Genomic DNA, 23,336 nt, shown 5'->3' with positions numbered 1-23,336 from the left:
GGTACCATGCAGATTCTGTAGTCACATCACAGTGCCAAATGCGCCCTCAAATATGTGCTGAGATAGCACTGCCTGATCCAATGAGCTTAATTGCTCATACGTCAGTTCATAGGATCAGCCTGATAGAAGTCCTTTCTCCCCCCCTCCCCATTTGAAACAAACTACTGTAGAGTTCTCTCCTTGCTTTCAATAGCGCATGTTGCTAACTTGAACAGTGGTTGTCTTGGTGTTCCAGTAAATGGCTAACAAGCACACGTCTCGAATTTCAACATACCCTGGAACCAAGTTCTCATTATTTTCCTGGACACTTATTAGTCCAAGTTACTTTCACCAAGTGGAATACAAAAGCCACAATTATGCAAGCGTTTAATAAGGCTCAGCTGTGTAAAACCCCTCTTCGTGGTGACAAGTCCCTGGAGTGGACCCAGCAAGTTAATATGCCAAGCAATGTCCGTTGTAGTTTGTGAATGGGACTCTGGCTTCTCATTGAGAACATAGGGGCAGAATCTATTCAGGTGCTCAGCCCCAGTGAACAATACATTCTGTGACTGTGCTCAAAATATAGTCATTGTTTTGCTGATTTTTTAAAAAAAGTACCCTGCTCCACTTTCCAATGCTCCCAACTTACACAAATATAAATACCACATTCACATTAATTAAATGAGAACTGAGTATTCCACTTTTTGGAATACTGAGATAACTAATGGGAAGTTTGCATCACATGTAACTGAAATCAAAGAATAAAATGTCACTCCTTTCTTTCTACATCCAAAGCTTTGTTGCTTAGCCAAATAATGTCACCAGTTATCCAAATAGTACAAAAAAGAAGTGGAATATACAAATCAGCATATCATTAAAATGTAACCTAACACAATCCATTGCAACATCCAATATCTTAATAATATAGCAGAAAATAATATATAGTACTATATATTACAGAATTATTTTGTTTTTTAAAGACCTTGTTAAAATCCACCGGCATTTGGGTGTGAATGTCGGCTAATGTACACATGTTTCTATGCAAATGTACCTAATATGCACATTTTTTTGCAAAGCAATTTCCCCTAATAAAAGGGTTTTTTTGTATGGCATTTTCTCTAATACATGCATTTAGGGAACTCTTTACCCCAGTACATAACTTGATTGGAGAACTGCACTGCAAGATGCAGAGAACCGCAAATTTTGAAGCGTGGCTGTATTTTGATTCTCAGATTGATTCAGATAGTGTGATTCAAGTAGATTCACCTTTAAATGTAAACTGAATCTCACCCCCCCCCAAAAAAAAAATCCTTAGCAGAAAAGCACACTTAGTGACTGCTCTTCAGCAATAGAATTTTCATCCCTGGAGCCTGGCTATTCCAATGTTGTTATCTAATCACCAGACTGTTAATCTCTTCTCAGGAAGGCAACTCATTTCACTTTGATGCATTGCTTTTAATTAAACTCTGGTGCCAACAGATGCAGACTTTAAGGAGCATATCCGCTCTTTGAACAGCCACATGTTGAAAATAAGTGATGAAGTAATGACAAGCCAACTGTATCTCCAGTTGGTGGCAGTAGGTGTCAAGCAAACATTTTTTAAAAATTTCAAAAGTGAGTACAATAGTGTGGTCTCACATTGCAGGAGCTGCGCAGAACTAACTCTTAAAAACACACACACACAAAAAAAAAACAGCTTCCAACAGAACTCTTTGTTAACCTGAGCCTTGAAATGCAATCTGGCCATACAAATTAGTAAATATGTACAATTTCTTCCTTGGCAGAGAGGTCAACATGAGAAGGGTTCCCTGAAGATTCTAGTATAAGTATTTTGCTATTGAGGATGGTTTGCAAGCCACTGGATTCAAGCAAAAGCCAAGACTACAACAATATTTGCAAAAAGATCTTCTTTGCTGAAATAGATAGGGCCATCCAAACATCACTACCCAGCAGCCCTACTGACCTTGAGGCAATTTAACTTTGTTAAATTGGAAATATTAACTTACGTTGTTGCAATTTTGCTTGTTTGCCTTATGATAGAATTGTTTAGTTGTTTAGTTGTCCTGCTCATACGATTTTTTTATTTTATTTTTGGCGATTTCTGTATATTGTTTCTCTCTGTTTAATTTTATTACTCGGTTCTGCACTCTGGGATTGAAAACATTTGATGAAGAGTGGGCTATACATGCTGTAAACAAACCAAAAGAAAAAGAAAAGAAGAACCAGCATCTTGGCTGCAGGCCTTCCTCCCTAACCATACATCTGTAGAAATTTAAAATTAGTAAAGACAGAAGGAGTTGTGCCCCACAGGAACACAGCAAAACTAAGAATTCTAGGTTGAAGGGGGAAACGATTCCCCCTGCTGTCTTATAACAGCTGTTTCACATTTTGCTTTGTTATTTTCCAAGGGTCGATCTTGATGTTATGGCACTGTGACCCTGTGTCAGAATCAGGTCACCACCAATTTTCCTATAAATTGGAGGGTGGAGGAGAGAAAATAAAGTCCAGTGGAGGCAGGGGTGCTGCTGCTTCCCTCATTTGGTCAGTTTGGGAGTCAAAATATTTCCAGGAAGTCAAAATGGTTTCAGGAAGGTCTTCCTGTGCTGCTCCAGACATTGGTACATTTATGAACATTTATTATGTATATAAGACCTTAAATTCTTATTACACATTGCAGCTGAAACTCCTTCTCCCCAGATAGACGTATATACACAGTGGTACCTCGGGTTACAAACACCTCGGGTTACAGACTCCACTAACCCAGAAGTAGTACCTCTGGTTACCTCAGGATGAGAACAGAAATCGTGCAGCAGGAGGCCTCATTAGCTAAAGTGGTACCTCAGGTTAAGAACTCTTTCATGTTAAGAACGGACCTCCGGAACGAATTAAGTTCGTAACCAAAGGTACCACTGTACATATATATATTTCCTGTAGGATCCCTCCAAACTGCTCCATTTTTGTGTGGGTACATTCTGCAACATGTCACCTACACAATACTAGCCCATTAGTGGTTACTTTATACTGGACCATCCATACTTTATTAGTCCATCAGAGATGCTTCCCTGGTGTTTTTGCATCATTGCAGACCCTCCAAGTGTCCCTGTTTTTCAAGGACAGTCTCGGATTTAGAGAAGCCATCCCAGTTTCTGATCTGATTCCGGAATGTCCAGCTTTTCCTGAAGACGTCCCTTATTTTCATAGGAGAAATGTTGGCGGGTCCGGACTTATGCGACTCCCGAACCACGTGGATAAATAACCATACAAACTTTAGAAGACATCTGAAGGCAGCCCTGTTTAGGATAGTTTTTTAATGTTTTATTATGTTTAATGTTTTTATATATGTTGGAAACTGCCCAGAGTGGCTGAGGCAACCCAGTCAGATGAGTGGTATATAAATAATATATAAATAATAAAATTATTATTATGGAACAGAACGTCCCTAATTTCATCTGAGAAATGTTGGAGGGTATATTATTGCCTTCTGAAGAGGCACTCCTGTGCTGCAACTTAATGAAAGTGGGTCCTTCCCCTTAAAAAAAACCAATTTGTGGTATAAAAACTTAGAGGATTTCAACAGGAAGTTACAGGACAAGCACTCGTTGAAAACAAAGCAGTGGATGGTATTCAGTCTAGTCCTACTCAGAGTAGACCCGTTGACACCCAAGGTTCATTCATTTCAGCAGGTATAAAGTACGTACAACTCAGTATGCCCCCAAACTTTTGCAGGCACAAATATCATTGAAAGCTGGATGGTGTATAACTCAGTCCATGAACTAGTGGCTCTGGCCTAGTCCCCTTAATGTTCCCATGTACCTGCTTAGCCAGTGCATCCAGGCTCCATCTATGTGTGTGTGCATGCATGTCTCTCTCTGATTACCTCCATAAAGGCTGCAAAATTGCACAACCCTGCAAAGCAATGCACACACCTGAGCAGGAAGCAACGGCTTGAAGAAGAACTGCAGCCCCTTCTCCTTCATTTTTTAAGAAATAGCAGTTGGTGGAATATAAGACCCCTGCAACCTTAATAATCTCATTTCCTTCCTCCTCTCCTTCAGCCACTCTCTTTCTTTCTCTCTCTCTCTCTCTCTCTGTGTTTGAAAGCATGGTGTTATAATAAACCGCCAGTCCCAATCTGCCAGAACCTGAAGGATCAGCAGAAACAGGCCACAACCAGCAACAGCACAATCATAGTAAGGGAGATGATGAAGAAAGAAAGGGGTGTAAAAATAACTTTTTAATTGGGAGGCGGAACCCACCCTTCCACCTCTGGGCTTGTCTTCTTCAAAAAACAAAGCCAAGCCAAGCTTTTCTTCTTCTTTTTGCAAGCTGCTAGGAATTGGCAAATTGACCAGCTGGGGAATGGGCTTCCTTGGGAGGTTGTGAACTCTCCTTCATTGAAGGTTTTTAGGCCTCTGCCAGGGATGCTTGAAAGGAGATTCCTGCCTTGCAGGTGGTTCAACTATGGAGTCACCAAATCTACATACAGTGGTACCTCAGGTTACAGATGCTTCTGGTTACAGACGCTTCAGGTTACAGACTCCGCTAAGCCAGAAATAGTACCTCAGGTTAAAAACTTTACCTCAGGATGAGAACAGAAATTGTGCGCCAGCGGCACGGCGGTAGCGGGAGGCCCCGTTAGCTAAAGTGGTACTTCAGGTTAAGAACAGTTTCAGGTTAAGAACGGACCTCCAGAACGAATTAAGTTCTTAACCCAAGGTACCACTGTACAGCCCTACAAAAAAATTCATTGCACATCACTGGTATAACTGGCTCGATACCCTCATGAACACAAATGATTTTGAATGTGCCATAATAAAAGGGGATGTCGAAAGGGGCCCATAGTGGGAGTTAGCCCCACGGAGAGAAAACCAGGCAGAAGCAACGTTAGAGGGAAGAGGCCTGGCCAGGGAAAAGATTTGGCACACATAAACACCACCCTGCTGCCCATTCTGTGCTTTAAATTCACACAGAGACACAGTTTGCTGTGATCCAGGCCTGGCACTCAAGACTGTTGCTGCTGTCACGTCTTGCTTGTCCCTTGGCTCCTGGAGGCACGTGCCTTTTCGTAGCCGCTGATTGCTTCAAGATGTCAAGACGTTTTCAGGGCTAAAAAGAGAGAGAAGCAGAAATTCAATATCTGCCAGTAGTGCAGCTTGGACTGTACACTGAATAAGCATTTTCTTTTTTTTCTTCCCAGATGTTAAAAGGCATCTGGGAACAATTTGCTTGTCCTCCCGCCTGGCCTCACCATTATTTATTTAATTTTGAAAGGTACTTTATATCTGGGACACACTATAGACATGACTATATACAGACTGCTTATATCTATAATCTGGGAGCCATTTAAAAAGAGAAAAGTGTCCAGTTTTATAATGCGATTGTGAAACTGTTAAAAGTATAGAAAACCCATTTTTCCTCTCCATGCCCCCCCCCCACGACATCCCCGCCAGAAAAGCCTTTCACAGATGATATCAGCTTCTAGTGCATTTATAAACTTAGTCCCAGGTGTGGTTTAACAATCCGTCTTCACAGGGAATTCTGGGAATTGTAACTCTCTGAGCAGACTAGGGGTCTCCTAACAATTCTCAGGACCCTTAGCAAACTACAGCTCCCAGAGTTCTTTGGGGAAAGCCATGACTGTTTAAAGTGTTATTACATGGCTTTAAACATATGATGTGAGAATATGACCATAAATTCTTGCAGCTTGCCACGTTTTTCTAGCCTTGAAGTACACATTTCCCTCCCCTCCCCTTTCCTTGGGGCTCTGGTCCTTTTAGCTTGTAAACCCGATGACAGGGCCTGCTTTTTAGTTTATGTGAGCCACTTTGAGATACAACAATTGCCTGAAAAGAAAGTTTAAAATGCAGTATTATCAATAATCAAAAGAGAACATTTTACAGAGATGGGCAATAAAAAGTACGTATACCACACCAACTAAAGCACATTTGACACAGATTTAAATGTGCTTTAAATACATGGTGCAGATCTGCCCTGAAGTTTAGAACATTCGAGATAAAGGGAAGCCCTTTAAATAATAATTTTAAAATGCTATCATTGGCTGATAAGTTGAGATCTGTGCTCAAAATGGGGTAAAGGTGGCCGTAATGAAGTCTAAACAAGCCCTAACCCTGACTCACCACAATTTTATCAAAATCTTATGCCACATACAGTGGTACCTCGGGTTAAGAACTTAATTCATTCTGGAGGTCCGTTCTTAACCTGAAACTGTTCTTAACCTGAAGTACCACTTTAGCTAATGGGGCCTCCCGCTGCCGCCGCATTGCTGCTGCACGATTTCTGTTCTCATCCTGAAGCAAAGTTCTTAACCTGAAGCACTATTTCTGGGTTAGCAGAGTCTGTAACCTGAAGCGTCTGTAACCCGAGGTAACAGTGTAGTTGGCTTAAAACTAACTAAGGTTAGCATCACTCCACCCCAATAATTTGAGCAGCCAGGTGAGATCCTGCTATCTCCCTTTTCAGGATAAAAGGGAGTCTTCTGGCACCTTAGAAACTAGCAGGATGTTTGAGTATAAGCTTTCCTCAGATGCCAAAGCGGATTCTAACCGGGCAGATCCACACACAGACAAAGGGATCCGGACGGGGGCGGGGGACGACGACGACGTAAACAGTGGAGTCAAAAGGTCAGGCAAAGGAGATAAAATTTCACAGTGCGAAGCTCAAATGGATACAAGTTAAAAGGTAACCATTCACATCGTGGGCATAGTCAGGGGAGTGCAGGGGGGCAGCTGCCCCCCTAAATTAAGCAAAAAAATAATAAATACTTAACTAACTGACCCATCGCATTGCAGATAACTCAGTTCTGCCCCCCCCTGCAATAAATCTCGGCTACGCCCGCGCATAGATGTCAACTTTTCCCTTTTCTTGCGAGGAATCCTATTCGGAATAAGGGAATTTCCCTTATGAAAAGGGAAACGTTGACAGCTTTGCGCCCGCGATTCACATCTTGTATACGTTTCAGCTTTGCACAGTCGCGTCACATCTTTGCACTGAAGGCTTTACTGTTTACATGCCGCGTTTGCCAACCTGGCGCCCTCCAGATGTTTTTGGACAACTCCCACCCGATGGGGAGTTTTCGTCCAAAACATGGCGAGGGCTGCTTTACAATGCCATCCTCTCTACGTACGTACGTGTGTGTGAGATAGAGAGCGCGTAAAAGCTCCTGCCACAAGCATGCAAGCTTCCGCGGGGAGCCTTTAAGGCGCTTCAAGATTTCTGTACGACCTGCTGCGTTTCTCCATCCAAGTACTATTCGCCCCCTGGCGGGAATCGGAGCCCCTTCTCTTGCCCGACCAGAAGGAGGCCAACCCTCCCAGACCCCCCGAAATCCGCCTCCCCGCGCCCGCCCCGGAGTCGGAGGAGGAGGGACCTCTCTCCGTCCCCGCCTCCGCTCAAGTTTCGCCCAGAACTTTTGTTTTGGGTCAGCGATCTCCGGCTCGGAGAGGGCGGTTTTCTGCGGCGGCGTCTTCTGTGCGCCCCGGGGGGACTCTTCGCCCGGCAGCTCCGGAGGGAAACCCGGCTTTGGAGGTGGCCTGGTGGGGCTGGAGCGGGGCCAGCGGGGGACCCGGCGGTGCCCAGATCGGACGCTTGCCAAGCCCGCTTCCAAGTCGCCATGGGAGGCTTTTGGGGGCTGCTGCTGGTGGCGTCAGCCTTTTGCGCAAAAGGTAAGGCGCCTCTTTCTCCTCCCGTGTTTGGTTACGCGTCCGAAGTGCTGGAACAGGGGTTGGCTGGATGTCGGAAAGGTGTTGTTGGGGGGCGGGCAGGGTTACCCCGTCTTCCAACTCATCGTTTGGGAGGGTGTCTCATTTCCTCGCATTTGGTGGGCTCCAGAAAGGCGCTGGGACTCGGGGTGGGGGGAACGTCACCCCTCCACCATCCCGCGCTCTGCGCGAAAAAGGGAGTTTGCAAAAGTGGGTTGGGGGGGGGGGAGAGAGGATTACTTTTGTCCTCGCTTTTAATCCGAGCACAGCTCGGGCTTGGCACCTGCCTGTGAATGGAGAGAGAGAGAGAGAGAGAGAGAGAGAGAGAGAGAGAGAGAGAGAAAGAAAGAAAGAAAGAAAGAAAGAAAGAAAGAAAGAAAGAGAGGGAGAGATCTCTGAGGGGCATCAGAGATCGATTGCCTCCATCCCTTCTTATACATCCCTTGGAATAGAGTTTTCTCGAGTAGGGAGACCTTAACTTCCAGGCAAGGTTTTTAAAAGGGTGGTATTCAGCGAAGGTTTTACTCGTTGGAATGAACAAACCCGATTAAGGCAGGTCCATTCCTTTCGGTAGGTCTGAGTACCAACCCCAACTTTCCATAAATTAAGCCCACAAAACACTCTCTCTCTCCTTGCTCTGGCCACAGTTTCCATTGCATATGTGGGAGCAGTGTATGGCCATTGGTTCCTTTTGAACAGTCATTAGGAATACAATGAATTCCTAAATTTAGTGTGCAAATGTATAGAGAGATAAACACAGTGTGTAGCTGCTATAGATAACTGACCCGGTGGGGGTGTGCGCAGTGGCGTAGCGTGGGGGGTGCAGGGGGGGCCGGCCACACTGGGCGCAACATCTGGGGGTTAGGGTTAGGGGGCGCAAATCCACGGGTTAGGGGGCGCAAATCCACGGGTTAGGGGGCACAAATTACTTGCCTTGCCCCTGGTGCTGACAACCCACGCTACGCCACTGGATGTGCGGCTGCTTTTCGGAGCACAGTGGGAAGAAGAAAGCTGTTGGGCATCTCTCTTCCTGCCTGGCACTTCTGTTCCATCCAATTGACTTTGCGCAGAATCCCCTCCTGATGTTTGCTCCAGCCATGGATCACATCTTCTCCCCCCTGGCAGCCTTCAGAGGAAGGGTGGAGCCAAGCAGGCAGAGGGGAACTTACTTTTATTTATTTGTTCATCTCAGTCATTTATGTTCCTGCTTAATTGTTTACGTTTCTAAGCGGCGTACGCATGAACAATCCACAGAAAATGGGACAATAAAACAAAACAAAATTGTTGCAAAACCAAGGAGTTGCTGTGGACAGAAATAGCCATAGATTACTATCCTTGCAGTGGATTGCATGCATACCTTCTCAACCTGCCTTAAAGGGCCTCATTGCGCAATGTGCTTCTAATCCAAGTGATACGGTCAGTGGTTACAGTATAGCTCAGCTGTGAAACTCGTTGGGTGGTCTGCCTCTCACCGTCACCTACCCTCACAAGATTTTTTTGTTAAAAAAAAAAGGGGGAAAGATTCTCATCTGAGTTTCTTGGAGGCCCTAGATATACATACACACTGCAGCGGGATGTGTGCACCAAATAAACTCACTCCTTAACAAGGCATGTACTGTATGTTACAAGTTGCACATGCAAAGAACTGAAATTACAGTGGTACCTCGGGTTAAGAACTTAATTCGTTCTGGAGGTCTGTTCTTAACCTGAAACTGTTCTTAACCTGAAGGTTAGCGGAGTCTGTAACCTGAAGCATCTGTAATCTGAGGTACCACTGTATATAATGCTCTGCGGCACGTCTGCATATGATAGGAAATGCATGCCACATAGAGAAAATCCACACTGTATATTAAAGCACATTCAGTGCCCATGACCTCCCCCACAGCATCCCTGGAACTGTCATTTGCTAAGAGTGCTAGGAAGTGTAGCTCTGTGAGGTGTGAACTACTGTTCCCAGTACATATTCTTTGTCCAGGAAAACTGTATTCGACTCCTAACATAACATTCAGTGTGGTTTTTTCCCTTACTCTGGTGAAGTCATAGCACCAGCGTTGTGTCCTTTTCTGGCACCTGGCGTGCACCTGGCGTGCACACATGTACAGTGGTACCTTGGGTTACAGACACTTCAGGTTACAGACTCCGCTAACCCAGAAATATTACCTTGGGTTAAGAACTTTGCTTCAGGATGAGAACAGAAATTGCACGACGGCGGCGCAGCAGCATCAGGAGGCCCCATTAGCTAAAGTGGTACCTCAGGTTAAGAACAGTTTCAGGTTAAGAACGGACCTTCGGAATGAATTAAATTCTTAACCTGAGGTACCACTGTACAGTGGTACCTCGGGTTACATACGCTTCACGTTACATACGCTTCAGGTTACAGACTCCGCTAACCCAGAAATAGTACCTTGGGTTAAGAACTTTACCTCAGGATGAGAACAGAAATTGCGCGCCAGCGGTGTGGCGGCAGCGGGAGGCCCCATTAGCTAAAGTGGTACCTCAGGTTAAGAACAGTTTCAGGTTAAGAACGGACCTCCAGAACAAATTAAGTTCTTAACCTGAGGTACCACTGTACCAGGTGGGACCAGGGGCTGGGCACGGAGGGTAAACAAAACCCAACACGCCCAGCCCAAGCCTTACCCCCACTGGGCAGGTGTGGGGCAAGGAGGGTTCACAGGGCTACACTTCCTGCCTGCCCATGCTGGGGGAAGCCTGACCGGTTGACATAGCCCTTGGCGGGCGCATCCCCCCAGGACTAGCTGGGCAGTCATTCAGCAAGGGGGCTGGGGCCGTGGCGGGAAGGCCAGGCCGGGCTCCGGGGCCCAGAGACCCCCAGCAGCAGGCAGGTTAGAGATCCCTGCATCCCTGGGGGTGCTTCATTCGTGTCCTCTCAAAATCATGTTCTCGGGGCTCCAGCCCCTGGCTCCCCCCACGCTACACCCCTGAGTCATGGCATAGATGCAATCTTGCCTATAACAGAAGTGAAACGGAAGTAAAACTTGGATTTTTACAAGTGCCCCGTAATGTTTGTTCCGCATTGGTGAAAAGTCAGTCCTTTGGTGGGCAGAGCTTAAACTTTGGGACTCCCTGCCTTTTGGCATTAGGCAGAAGTCATCACTACGTTCTTTTGAAAGCTTCCTGAAAAACCTACCAACACATATCTTTCCATTACCTATACAGTGGTACCTCTGGTTGCGAACGGGACTCCGGAACGGATTCCGTTCGCAACATGAGCAGAATGCAACCCGCGTCTGCGCATGCACGGGTCGCGATTCACCACACCTGTGCATGATGTCATTTTGCGCGTCTGCGAGCGGCGAAACCCGGAAGTAACCCTTTCCGGTACTTCCAGGTCGCTGCAGGACGCAACCTGAAATCGCGCAACCTGAAGCACACGCAACACGAGGTATGACTGTATTCGTTTTACTGGTTTTATAGGTGTGATTTTCACAAAGGAAAAGAGATTGGTTTCTAAACCACACTGAGAATTGTCGTTCCATGGAGAGAATAGGGTCCTCTCAGAAACCCTTGGCAAACTACAGCTCCCAGGATTCTTTGGGGGAAGCCACGGCGGTTTAAAGTGGTACGATACTGCTTTAAAGGCATAGTGCAGATGGGGAAAGAGACTTGCTTGGCTTGTACTTGCATGACTGGTTTTTTGTGGGTGTCTTTTGCCCTTCAACAGTGGGGGCTGCAAATCCTTGAGCAGCCATGAGCAACTGGGACGAATGTTCACAATTCTTCACAGGCAAAGTTCAAGCAAAAAGTTTAGTTAATTATTAAGCATATTCAGGCGTGCTGCATTTCAGTTTTTGCTGAACAGCACTTACTCATTTGCTGCTTAGGCACACAGCGCAAATCCCTCCTGTTTTCTTTCTGTAGAATGGATGGCCACAATTCCCAGAGCTACAAATTGGAGAATAGTTTTAACTATCAATCCCTCTTCTGAGGGAACTCTACAAACTGTAGCTCTGTGAGGATACCAGCACCCTCTTGGCACCTTTAACAAGCTATAGTTCCCATGATTTTGGGGGGAAGCCATGGCTGTTGGTATGATACTGTTTAAAATGTACAGGGCAGATGGGCCTAGCACAGCTAGACCTCTGGGTCTGTGGAGTGAAATCCTATGAGGAAAAGTTGATGTTGTTGGATCTGTGTAACCCAGAGAAGCAGGACAGCTGAGGAGCATGATAGCAGCACTCTTCAAATCACCAGAGGGCTGCCACATAAAAGAGGGCAAAAGCTGGTACTCCTTTCCCCCAGAGGGACAGAATGGACTTCAGTTACAGGATGATATATTTTGGTTGAACTCAGCACCAAATGGCTCCTTAAACCAGGGCTACTGTCACCAAAACGAAACGCCCAATAAAAGTGAATATACTCCCAAAGATGCTATTCCTATTTCAGATGGTACCTATAGTTAATGATATTCAAAATTTTAAGAAATGGCAGAAAGATCTATCTTAAGTTTATCTGGCAGGGAAGAAAACCCAGGATGAAACATAAAATTATGTTTGACACCAAAGAGAGAGGTGGTTTTGCCTTCCCTGACTTACAATGATACTTTGACGCATCATGTTCATGCTGGTTGAAAGAATGGATCTTACTAAAGAACAGCCACCTGTTAGACCTGGAAGGGCATGATCTAAAATTTGGATGGCATGCGTGCCTGTGGTACAGGAAGGCTAGGATATATTAGAGCTTTTCAAACCACGTAATCAGGAAAAATCTCTTTAGGGTATAGGGGAAATATAAAAACCTATTAGAAAGGAAAACACTGATGTGGCTGTCATCAACAGAAGCCCTGGCAAGGGGAAAAAAATAACATACAGACAGACTGGAGTACATATAAAGGTAAAGGGACCCCTGACCGTTAGGTCCAGTTGTGACCGACTCTGGGGTTGTGGTGCTCATCTCACTTTATTGGCCGAGGGAGCTGGCGTACAGCTTCCGGGTCATGTGGCCAGCATGACTAAGCCACTTCTGGAGAACCAGAGCAGCACACGGAAACACCGTTTACCTTCCCGCTGGAGCAGTACCTATTTATCTACTTGCACTTTGACATGCTTTTGAACTGCTAGGTTGGCAGGAGCAAGGACCGAGCAATGGGAGCTCACCCCATTGCGGGGATTCAAACCGCGACCTTCTGATTGGCAAGTCCTAGGCTCTGTGGTTTAACCCACAGCGCCACCCGTGTCCATGGAGTACATATAGAGACCTGCTAATTGTCACTGGGGAGGATTACAAATTGAAAGAGTATGGAGAGATAAAAGATCATGTGACAGATTGGTTATGTTATCAACAATTGAGTGCAATATTTAAGCTTGATTAAAAAATACAGATTTGCGGAAAAGAATTTGCATATTGAAAAGGTGCTATTAGGATCCAGGGTCAAAATATTATCTAAAATGTATAACTTATTACTTGAGTGGGATATGTGGAGGCAGTCTGTGTTTGAGAGAGGGTATTGCCCCATTTGCCCCAATGGTCCAGCCTTCAGTGAGGTCCCTTCCAAGTCTATGATTCTTTGCAAAGTCGCCTCCCCTGTCAAACCCTCAAACCATCTGAAAATCTGTATTCCGTCGCCCAGTGTAGACAAAGGCAAGATGCTGTAGGTAAGGGGGAATGTTGGAACAAAAAACTTGACAAAACCATGTGTCGTAATTTGCAGGTCCTGTTGAAGCGAAACAAGAAGCGAAGGGATTCAACTCCTCGGCACCCGTAAAATCACACTCACCTTTAAAGGACTCAAATGGCGCACACCAATTTCCCCGCTCCTTGGAGGTCAGGATAAACAGCACTCCAACAATCTATGCACCGACACGTCCCGTAGACTCCAATACTGTGAAAACGAATAAGCTCATGTCTGCTGAAAGCAACGCTGCTCACCCTCTTGGGTCGTTTAAGTTCAACCCTACAGTAGGAAGTATCGTGGTTGCTGAGCACATGGAAATAAAGTTTAATTGCTCTATCAGTGTTCCTAAATGGCTAATCAACCACGATTCGGCGCTCATTTCCTTGTGGAAGAATGGGAAGGAGCTCGTTGGCGCTGACAGGATAGCCAGCCAGTATTTTCAGTTTGATGACAATGAAGTGACCACCATGATATCTACTTTCAAGTAAGTAGCCTCTGTGCAGTTCAAAATTCCGGTCAGCAGCTGCTTAATATCTTGAAAATATGGAAAAGCACGAGTTAGAATCCTAAAGCCTCAGGAGACTTGGGACATGAGTAGAATGTGTGCTTTTATTTAAAATGCATTTCTGGGTTATTTGTGGGGCATAGGAATTTGTTCATTACAGTGGTACCTTGGGTTACATATGCTTCAGGTTACAGACTCTGCTAACCCAGAAATAGTACCTCGGGTTAAGAACTTTGCTTCAGGATGAGAACAGAAATTGTGCTCCGGCAGCGGGAGGCCCCATTAGCTAAAGTGGTGCTTCAGGTTAAGAACAGTTTCAGGTTAAGAGCAGACCTCCAGAATGAATTAAGTACTTAACCCGAGGTACCACTGTATTTTTTTTTCAAAATATAGTCCGGCCCCCCACAAGGTCTGAGGGGCAGTGGACCGGCCCCCTGCCGAAAAAGTTTGCTGACCCCTGGTCTACCTGAATTGTAACAAATGCCTGCATTGATGCAATTTTGGCATTTGCTGAAAACTCTCTCTTTTTCTTGCGCCTTTACTGGCCACTCCATGGCCCAGTAAGGACACTAAAACCAACAGATTGAACCCACGTAACCTTAACATGGCTGATTAGTTTGTTTTGATGCAAAGGCAGGCTTTTTCACCAGTGTTGTATTTAAGCAGGAACTGCATTCCATGGGATGCTGCATCTTAATTCGCATTCCGTCGGCCTCCGAAGATGCACCTGTTTACGCTGATGTCTTTACCATCAATCAATCAATCATTTTATTTGTATACCACCTTTCTAAAGCTAAAACTGTGTTCAAGGCAGTTTATAACATATAAAAAAATTACATAACTGCAGACATAACAATAGTAGTCATGAAGAATAAACAAAATATCAAATTGAACCAAACCAACTAGATCGAACAACTGCCACATAAATCATCAGATACAAAATAAACATACAAAAATTTCACAGCGACAACCCCCCACCCACAACAAAACTCCCTAAAGAACAGCCCCATCCAAGATTCTGTTCAGCAGCATCATATTTTGTAGCTGGAGTCAGTCAGGGCCTTACCCTTCCAGGCCAGGTGGGAAAAGCCTTGCAAAGAAAGGGAGCAGGTCTTCCAGGACTCACAGCCAAGAGCCTGCTGTTTTTATTGCTGTGCTATTTTATTGCACATTTTAATCACGGGCTGTTATATTTTAATGTTTCAATTGAATCATTTTATTGTGTATTTTAATTATAGTATATTTTAATTATCCCATAATTTAACAATCGTGTGCAATTAACTTTTATGTCTTCTTGGCACTCGGTAGTATTGAATAATAATAATACCATCCATTGGTTTCTTATTAACTTACTGGCCATTCTGTTTTGAATTGCAATTTTATTGTTCTTTTTTGGGGATGGGGGAGGATACAAAGTTTTCTTACTGTGTATGTAAGGTGGGATAGAAATGTTTTCTAAATAAAAAACCAAAATTTTAAATCTTTCCCCCACTTCTCCCATGCAGTATACCCAACGTCCTACGCTCTGATAATGGGTCCTACACCTGCAAACTGACAGTCAACAGCGAAGAAATTGTGTCAGATCCTATTTTGGTTCTGTTGGAAGGTATGCTTAGTTTTGAAAGAAAGCACTTGATAATGTAAAACTGTGGATGAATAGCTAGCTTGGGAGATTTTGTATAACAAATATGAGAGTGACTATTCCAAGAGAACTGGAAGAAAACAATTGAACTAAACGCAGAACCAATCTGGGAAATTGCATAAAAACCTGGAGGAAGATGCCATTTTCAGGCAATTTCTCCCCATTATCTCCCGGCAAACCCACATGGTGTAGTCTACAAAGGTCGGTAGATCGCCCCGATCCTGTGGAGAAGCTTTTTGAGGAGTAAAGGGATCTGCAAGAGGGAGAAGGGGAGAGAAAAGCCCCCTTGTATGAACGGTCTTCCGTTTGCAACCCATGTTACGTTCAAAAAGACAAATGCATATACAGTATTTTATCCATCTGCTTCCAGAACAGAGGGCAGGTATCCTTGTTTCAACTGCAGGATCGCCTGGTCAGTATTGCCTCCTGGCTTCTCACTTTCCCTATGCCCAGGTAGTCAGGATCATGCTGCAATCCATACCTGGGAGTGTATTTCCTTCTTGAGTAGAAGTGCACAGAGTTGTGCCGTCAGAGGCAGAACCGTGTTTTCTGGACAGTTCTCTCGTGCTTGTGAACTGTAGTGGGGCTTCCTCGAGGAAACCCTCTCTTTAGACCAGGGATAAGGAATCTGGGACTCTTTCCATGCAGTGGTAAATTTTGAAGTGTTGGGAGCAAATCAGTGGCTTGCATAGGGAAGTACACAAATTTGGGATGCTCCATTGATCTCAGTGGTGCTTATTTCTGATTCCACGGGGTCGACTTGTCAAACGCTTTAGCAAAAGATACGTCATTAGTTCACGTTTCTAATTAAAAGCTTTCTTGCAAAAGAAGTGTTACCATTCAAAATGGTAGGGGGCAGGGGGACGCCCATCAAAGTAAAGGAAAGAAGTGTCCACCTCATACTCTAGTTATCTCTTGCTTGGACTACTGCAATGTGCTCTATGTGGGGCTACCTTTGAAGGTGACCTGGAAACTACAACTAATCCAGAACGCGGCAGCTAGACTGGTGACTGGGAGCGGCCGCAGAGACCACATAACACCGGTCTTGAAAGACCTACATTGGCTCCCAGTACGTTTCCGAGCACAATTCAAAGTGTTGGTGCTGACCTTTAAAGCCCTAAACGGCCTCGGTCCAGTATACCTGAAGGAGCGTCTCCACCCCCACCATTCAGCCCAGACACCGAGGGCCTTCTGGCGGTTCCCTCGCTGTGAGAAGCCAAGTTACAGGGAACCAGGCAGAGGGCCTTCTCGGTAGTGGCACCCGCCCTGTGGAACGCCCTCCCATCAGATGTCAAAGAGACAAACAACAACCAGACTTTTAGAAGACATCTGAAGGCAGCCCTGTTTAGGGAAGCTTTGAATGTTTAATAGGTTATTGTATTTTAGTGTTCTGTTGGAAGCTGCCCAGAGTGGCTGGGGAAACCCAGCCAGATGGGCGGGGTATAAATAATAAATTATTATTATTATTTGTCTCTTTCTCTCCCTTCCTTTATGCTAAAGCCTCATTATCACTTCGGTTCACTTGCCAGAGGAGCAAGGAGGGTCTGCCAGTTGCCCTTGGCTCTCCGGCAGATGACATAATTGCTCTTACTCTGAAAAAAAACCCCAGGATACACACACACACACCCAGGTTCCAGATCTGAAGTTTGCCATGATGGGATCATCCCTACTGATCTGTGTTATTACAGTTTGCTCTTTGGAGTTTGCACTTGGTCTCTTAAGTCTGCCTAACCATCCTTTCTCTCCTGTTGCGTGGCAGGACTGCCGTATTTCATTAAGCAGCCCCAGGGGCTGAACGTGACCCGGAACACACCCTTCAATCTCACCTGCCATGCCGTGGGGCCCCCGGAGCCCATTGCAATCCACTGGCATTGGAACAGCAGCCAAATTACCAAGAAAGCTGACATTTCTCCTTCTGTCTTGGCCGTGCCAGGTGAGCCGGATAGTTTTCGAGACAAGTCCCTTTGATGGGCTCTTGTGTCTTTAGTTGGTATGTTGAAGAAGGAATTTCATCAGGTGTTGCTTGCTGTGCATTAAAGATGCAGGAGCTCTCTGTAACCGGATGCCATCCAAATACTTTGGACCACAGCATCCAGCATCTCTGACTGTGGACCATTTTGTCTGGGCTTCTGGGAACTGAAGGCTGGGGAAGGCTGTTCTAGAGAGCTATTGCTGGGGGGAAAGGAGGGGCCCTTGTGGCATTTCCCCCCCCCTTGAGATAGCCACACAATTTCCTTGGTTTAAGGGATTGTTATAATGGGTGTGGTCCCTTCAAGTGGCTTATCTGGTTCTTACCAAAGCCTTTGAGAAAATCGTTTCAGTATTGCAGAATGTGGTAGGCATTTCCTTTTTTTAAACCATTTTTAAATAGTTTGGCTAATTTTCTCAGTGAAGTCACTTTCAAGGTTTGAGAACTCGAAAAGAGAAAGAAGACGAACTCCAGTTAACCAGGGATTGCCTTAGATTGCAGTGTTTCTTTTGAGCTTTACTTTCTGCTGACCTGAATGAAATCTCGCCTCGTTCCATGGCCGCACGTCTTGTTTTCTGAAGCGAGCTGCTGCTTATCTTGCTTGGCTTTCAGCCAAAGGCCTTGCAAACTGCATGCTTGGGAAATCTGAGGTTCTTCAGAAATTTATTAGGAGTTGCAGGAAGAAGGTTGGAAACCTCACCTCAGTAACAGCTGTTTGGCAGTCGAAGAAACTGCCTTGGCACAATGGTGAGGGCTCTCCATACTGGAGGTATTAAGCAGGGGCTGAGCAGTCATATCTCAGGGGTGTTGTAGCTGCGCGATTCCTCCAATGACCTGAAGGCTGGACTAGATGACAGCAAGGAGCCCAGCTCTAGCTTCCTGTGCTTCTATCAGCCTTGTAAATTAGACTTACCAAAGTTACTAGCCTGCCAAGACACTAGTCTGTGTTTCCATGCTGGTCATTAAGGATAACTTTGTCCAACATGTAAGTGCAAGCTGCTAGCTTCTAGGCAGGCTAGTTTTAAAATTGCCTTCTTCCAAGGTGGAGGAGGAATGGGTGGATTAAGAAATGAAATGGATCAGAATTTAAGGCAACGTTAAATTATCTAACTTTGGGTACGTGATTCCAAGTGTGGTATTTTAATCTTCCCGTGATTCAGCTGGAATGAGTTCCGCTGAGTTATCCCTGGAGAGATACAGATTTTTGGCAGGGGGGAAAAGTTGCAGACCTTAAAACATCAGGAAAACTCCCGCTGTTTAAGCTCTGCAAATTTTTTCTTCCTTGGTTTTAAAAAGAAAATAAGTAAAAGAAGGAAGTTGTCTTTTTAAAAATCAGGTCACCCCAGCCATCTACAAATAACTCTGTCCACCCACCAGCCAGACTGCAAAGCACTTCCCACAGGAGGAGAAGCCACAAGGCGAATTCTGCCAAGCCTTGCTGCTTGTTCAGCTCACAACAGTTTCAACAAGTGCTTGGATGGAATAATGCCCCACTAAAAGGGAGGGCAACGACAGGGCTGAGTGGATCACATTGTGCCTGAGAAGGACAAGTTGTTCTTTTTACACCCAAGCAACTTAAAAAAGGGGGGGGGATCTCAGTTGTCTCTTCTGCTTTTGGCTTTGTTGCTTCTCAAGAAGTGAATCTTACCTCTGCCCAAAGCCAGAACCTTCCATCTTAGGTGGAACTAGGCTGGCCAGATGGGGAAAAAGACAAGGCTTCTGTACCTTTAATAGCTGGCTACCTGGTGAACATCCATCTTATGCACACAACAATTAAAGGTACAAGGGCCCTGTTCTCTTTTCCATCTAGCCACCCTAGGTAGAGTTTAAAGTAGAATGAATGAATGGAAAAGCAGTGGTTATAATAACAAAAAACTTGTATTGCTTTGCCTACAAGCCCTTATTATATTAACAAAAAACTTGTATTGCCCTGCCTACAATACCAAGTGTCTAAAAAACACATATTCGAGTGCAGATTGGAAGAATGTCTGACTATAGTCAACTCCTGGGTAAGTGTGTATAGGATAGCCTTATAATACAATCCTATGCAAGTCTACTGTATACCTGAAGGAGCGTCTCCACCCCCATCGTTCAGCCCGGACACTGAGATCCAGCGCCGAGGGCCTTCTGGCGGTTCCCTCATTGCAAGAAGTGAGGTTACGGGGAACCAGACAGAGGGCCTTCTCGGTAGTGGCGCCCGCCCTGTGGAACGCCCTCCCATCAGATGTCAAGGAAATAAGTAGCTATCTTATCTTTAAAAGACATCTGAAGGCAGCCCTGTTTAGGGAAGTTTTTAAATATTTAATGCTGTATTATTTTTAACACTCTATTGGAAGCCGCCCAGAGTGGAGTGGCTGGGGAAAGTCAGCCAGATGGGCGGGGTATAAATAATAAATTATTATTATTATAGCGCCCTCCCATCAGATGTCAAAGCGAAAAACAACTACCTGACATTCAGAAGACATCTTAAGGCAGTCCTGTTCAGGGAAGTTTTTAATGTGTGACATTTTAGTATATTTTTTGTCTCTGTGGAAGCTGCCCAGAGTGGCTGGGGAAACCCAGCCAGATGGGCAGGGTACAGATAATAAATAATTATTATTATTATTATTATTATTATTATTATTATTATTATTATTACTCAAAAGTAAGTCCCATTGCATTACAGGCAGCTCACTTGGGCAAATGGGAATCCTCTTTCCTTCTGCTTTTGGAAAACCCAGTCAGCAAGCCCGAGTTTAGGGGTGCAATCCTGAAATGCGAAACCAGTGGCCCTCCAGATGTTATTGGACCCCAGTTCCCTTCAGACTTAGCCAGCATGGCCAATTGACAAGGAAGATGGCAGTTGTGGTCCCAATAAGATATGGTAGCCCACAGCCCCTCCCCTGCCTGGTGTAACCTCTGCCTTTGTCCTCTCCTGATGTTTTGGACTCCTGTCAGCTAGTCTATAACATGGGCAGGCAAACTAAGGCCTGGGGGCCGGATCTGACCCAATTGCCTTCTAAATCCGGCCCACGGTTGGTCCATAAATCAGCATGTTTTTACATGAGTAGAATGTGGGCTTTTATTTAAAATGCATCTCTGGGCTATTTGTAGGGCATAGGAATTCATTCATTTCCCCCCCCCCAAAAAAAAATATAGTCCAGCCCTCCACAAGGTCTGAGGGACAGTGGACCGGCCCCCTACTGAAAAAGTTTGTTGACCTGTAGTCTATAAGGCTGGAGGCTACCAAGCTGGGGAAGGCTGCTGCTGTAAAAGCAACCGAGCTGACAGTGTGGTGTAGTGGTTAAGAGCGGTAGATTCGTAATCTGGGGAACCGGGTTTGCGTCTCCGCTCCTCCACATGCAGCTGCTGGGTGACCTTGGGCTAGTCACACTTCTCTGAAGTCTCTCAGCCCCACTCACCTCACAGAGTGTTTGTTGTGGGGGAGGAAGGGAAAGGAGAATGTTAGCTGCTTTGAGACTCCTTCGGGTAGTGATAAAGTGGGATATCAAATTCAAACTCTTCTTCTTCCTCTCTTATTCACTGACGGTTTGTCAGACATTCTCCATTTCATGACTTTGTTCTCTGCTTGGCCATATCTACAGCAGACGGCATGGGCAGGTTTTTAAATAGCTCCGTCAAAGTGTTCAATCACTTATTTGGCAAAGGGAAATAATTTTACGAAAATAAAATAAAATGAGCCAGTCTTTCCCACAGAGAATCTCCCTTGCGGTTAGCAAAGTGCCACACTCGAGATGTTTATCCAAATCGTCACAAACAACACCTGGGAGTCGGGTTTCTTTCTGTGGTCTTGTGTTAAAGAAGGAAGCCGAGTAGGAGGAGAAGTGGTTTCAATTGCTTTTTCTTTCTTCCTCTGTCACATTCCTGTTGGCCACCTTGCTGAGATTCTCGTTTTGTTCCGCCTTACTTTGATTTTATGATTTATAGCCTTGTTTTAATTGGGTTGCAGGTCTTAACGAAACCGCCGTTTTCCACTGCGAAGCTCATAACGTGAAGGGTGTGGCTACATCGACGGAAGCCCGAATCAATATAAAAGGTCAGCCAAAAGTATGACATGAGCTTGATTGTTCCCGCTAAAGCCTTGCTGGTGCACGCCTGCAATTCTTGACTGCTTCCAACTTGCTCAGGTTCAGATATTCTGTGATGAGCACAAGGGGAGTGTTGAGAACCTGCCTGCATATCAGTGGGAAGCTGCACGGCCAATTTCTGGACAGCATTTGGTCTGCGTGATTTCTCAACAATTGTCGTTAGCGATGAGGTGGAGCCTGAAAGATGATTCAGACTGAAATTTGCAGATCTGTCATTATGACCCCCAACATTCAGGTGGAAAATAAGATAAGGCTCTTGCACCTTTCGTAGTAGGCCCAAACACTATCTTAAAATACTTGCTGGAATAAGTGATTTTTTATTATTATTGAACAGCATTTCTGCATGCTAACTTCCCTAAGACACATACTTTTTAAAATCTTTGTTGGAAGCCACCCAGAGTGGCTGGGGAAACCCAGCCAGATGGGTGGGGTACAAATTGTTGTTGTTGTTGTTGTTGTTGTTGTTGTTGTTGTTTTATACATGCTAATAGACACATATTTGTACACCTCATTTGCTTGGGGAACTGCCACCACAAAATTTGGAAGAGTGACCATTTAGAATAGCTGTATTTCAGTTTGTGCGCTGTTTCGGGAAGAGCAATTTAGGGAATTTTGGGTTAAAAGGCAAACAGGTTTGCCCCAAGGATGGTGTCCTGCAGTGATGAAGGCTCCAGGAATCTCCTACAGTGATGGAGCAATGGAATCTCAGGTCCTCTTGGGTCTTCTACAGTGGAGTCTTCTGAGTCAGAGGGTACCACTGCTACATCCTCAGGCCAAGGAAGCATCAGGCCTGAAGGTCTCGACTGATAGGAGGAGTCTGGGGGCTAGTCCTGCATGCCTTTCCTCTTGAGGTTCAGGGTCCTCACCTCCATCACCCAACGAAGAGGAATCCTCGTCCCTGACCCTGCATGTGCTTACAGCCATGTCAAGGCGATGATTCTTGCTGCCTCTGCCCTTGCAATGTTTGGAGAAACCTCTAGGTCAGAGCTTTCCAAAGCTTTCATGTTGGTGACACACTTTTTAGACATGCATCATCTCACGACACAGTAATTCGGTTTTACTAGCAAACCGGAGGTTAAACTAACCCCTTTCAAGCCCCGGGAGGAGCGCAGGGAGCGTTTGCACAACACACTGCAGCCGACACACTAATGTGTCACAAGACACAGTTTGGAAAGCTCTGCTCTAGGTCCTATTTGGCTCTCATTGATATCATTGGAAGCATGATGGGGGTCTGTTGATTTGGGATGGGGCTGAATATCAAAAAATTGATTTAGATTCATATATTTTATCTGTTATGATTGGCCCCAATTTACTTTGGGCAGAAGTGGATCCTCTTGTCCCTGATTGACACACAGTGAAGGGGACTTTATGTGGTGGGAGAGGTTTTTTTTCAAGATCCTGGGATAGATGCTCAAGTTTGTTAAGGTATTCCATTCAGCAGCAGCCTAATGTAAAAATAAAAATCCCCTTTCCTTTCCTTTCCTTTCCTTTCCTTTCCTTTCCTTTCCTTTCCTTTGTTTGCTCTCCAGGGATCTTCCTAGATTTAGGACTCAGAAAGAACACAGTTTACTTCTAAATAAGGCAAATTGTTATTTTGGGTCCTGAACAGAGATCCTACTTAGCTCTGCTTTGCTGTGTCTCTTGCAGTGTGTTCCAAAAATAGTTCATAATTCTGTAACTCCTCAAATGGTCAACTAATAGTTATTCCATTATTTCTTTCCAACCAGTTCCACCCACCATAAAACAGATTTTGAAATTGCATGATTTTTTTTCCTTTGGGACCCGAGGCACAGATCCTTATGG

At 45.0% G+C, this 23,336-nt stretch overlaps 1 protein-coding gene and 1 long non-coding RNA gene across 3 annotated transcripts in view; one reads left to right on the top strand and one right to left on the bottom strand.

Moving 5' to 3' along the window:
- Positions 1-755: 755 nt before the first annotated feature.
- On the bottom strand, positions 756-7,134 carry LOC310702913. Its single transcript, XR_014523784.1, has 2 exons — positions 7,007-7,134; positions 756-5,085 (listed from the first exon to the last, which is right to left on the bottom strand). It is a non-coding gene; the product is annotated as an uncharacterized lncRNA (long non-coding RNA).
- Positions 7,135-7,288: 154 nt separating this feature from the next.
- The window catches only part of MERTK (MER proto-oncogene, tyrosine kinase), a 50,591-nt gene continuing 34,543 nt past the window's right edge, over positions 7,289-23,336 (top strand). For both annotated transcript variants that reach the window (XM_083494229.1, XM_083494228.1), the window contains exons 1-5: positions 7,289-7,661; positions 13,366-13,813; positions 15,340-15,440; positions 17,236-17,409; positions 21,395-21,481. In XM_083494229.1, the coding sequence (XP_083350355.1) occupies positions 7,610-7,661; positions 13,366-13,813; positions 15,340-15,440; positions 17,236-17,409; positions 21,395-21,481 (862 nt within the window). In that variant the 5' untranslated portion in view covers positions 7,289-7,609. The remainder of the gene's footprint in view (positions 7,662-13,365; positions 13,814-15,339; positions 15,441-17,235; positions 17,410-21,394; positions 21,482-23,336) is intronic.

The sequence above is a fragment of the Podarcis liolepis genome, assembly GCF_965112155.1.
Source record: "Podarcis liolepis genome assembly, chromosome: 3".
In the NCBI taxonomy this organism is placed as follows: Eukaryota; Metazoa; Chordata; class Lepidosauria; order Squamata; family Lacertidae; genus Podarcis; species Podarcis liolepis.
The sequence above is the reverse complement of the archived record's forward strand: the minus strand, read 5'-3'. Positions and strand labels throughout refer to the sequence as shown.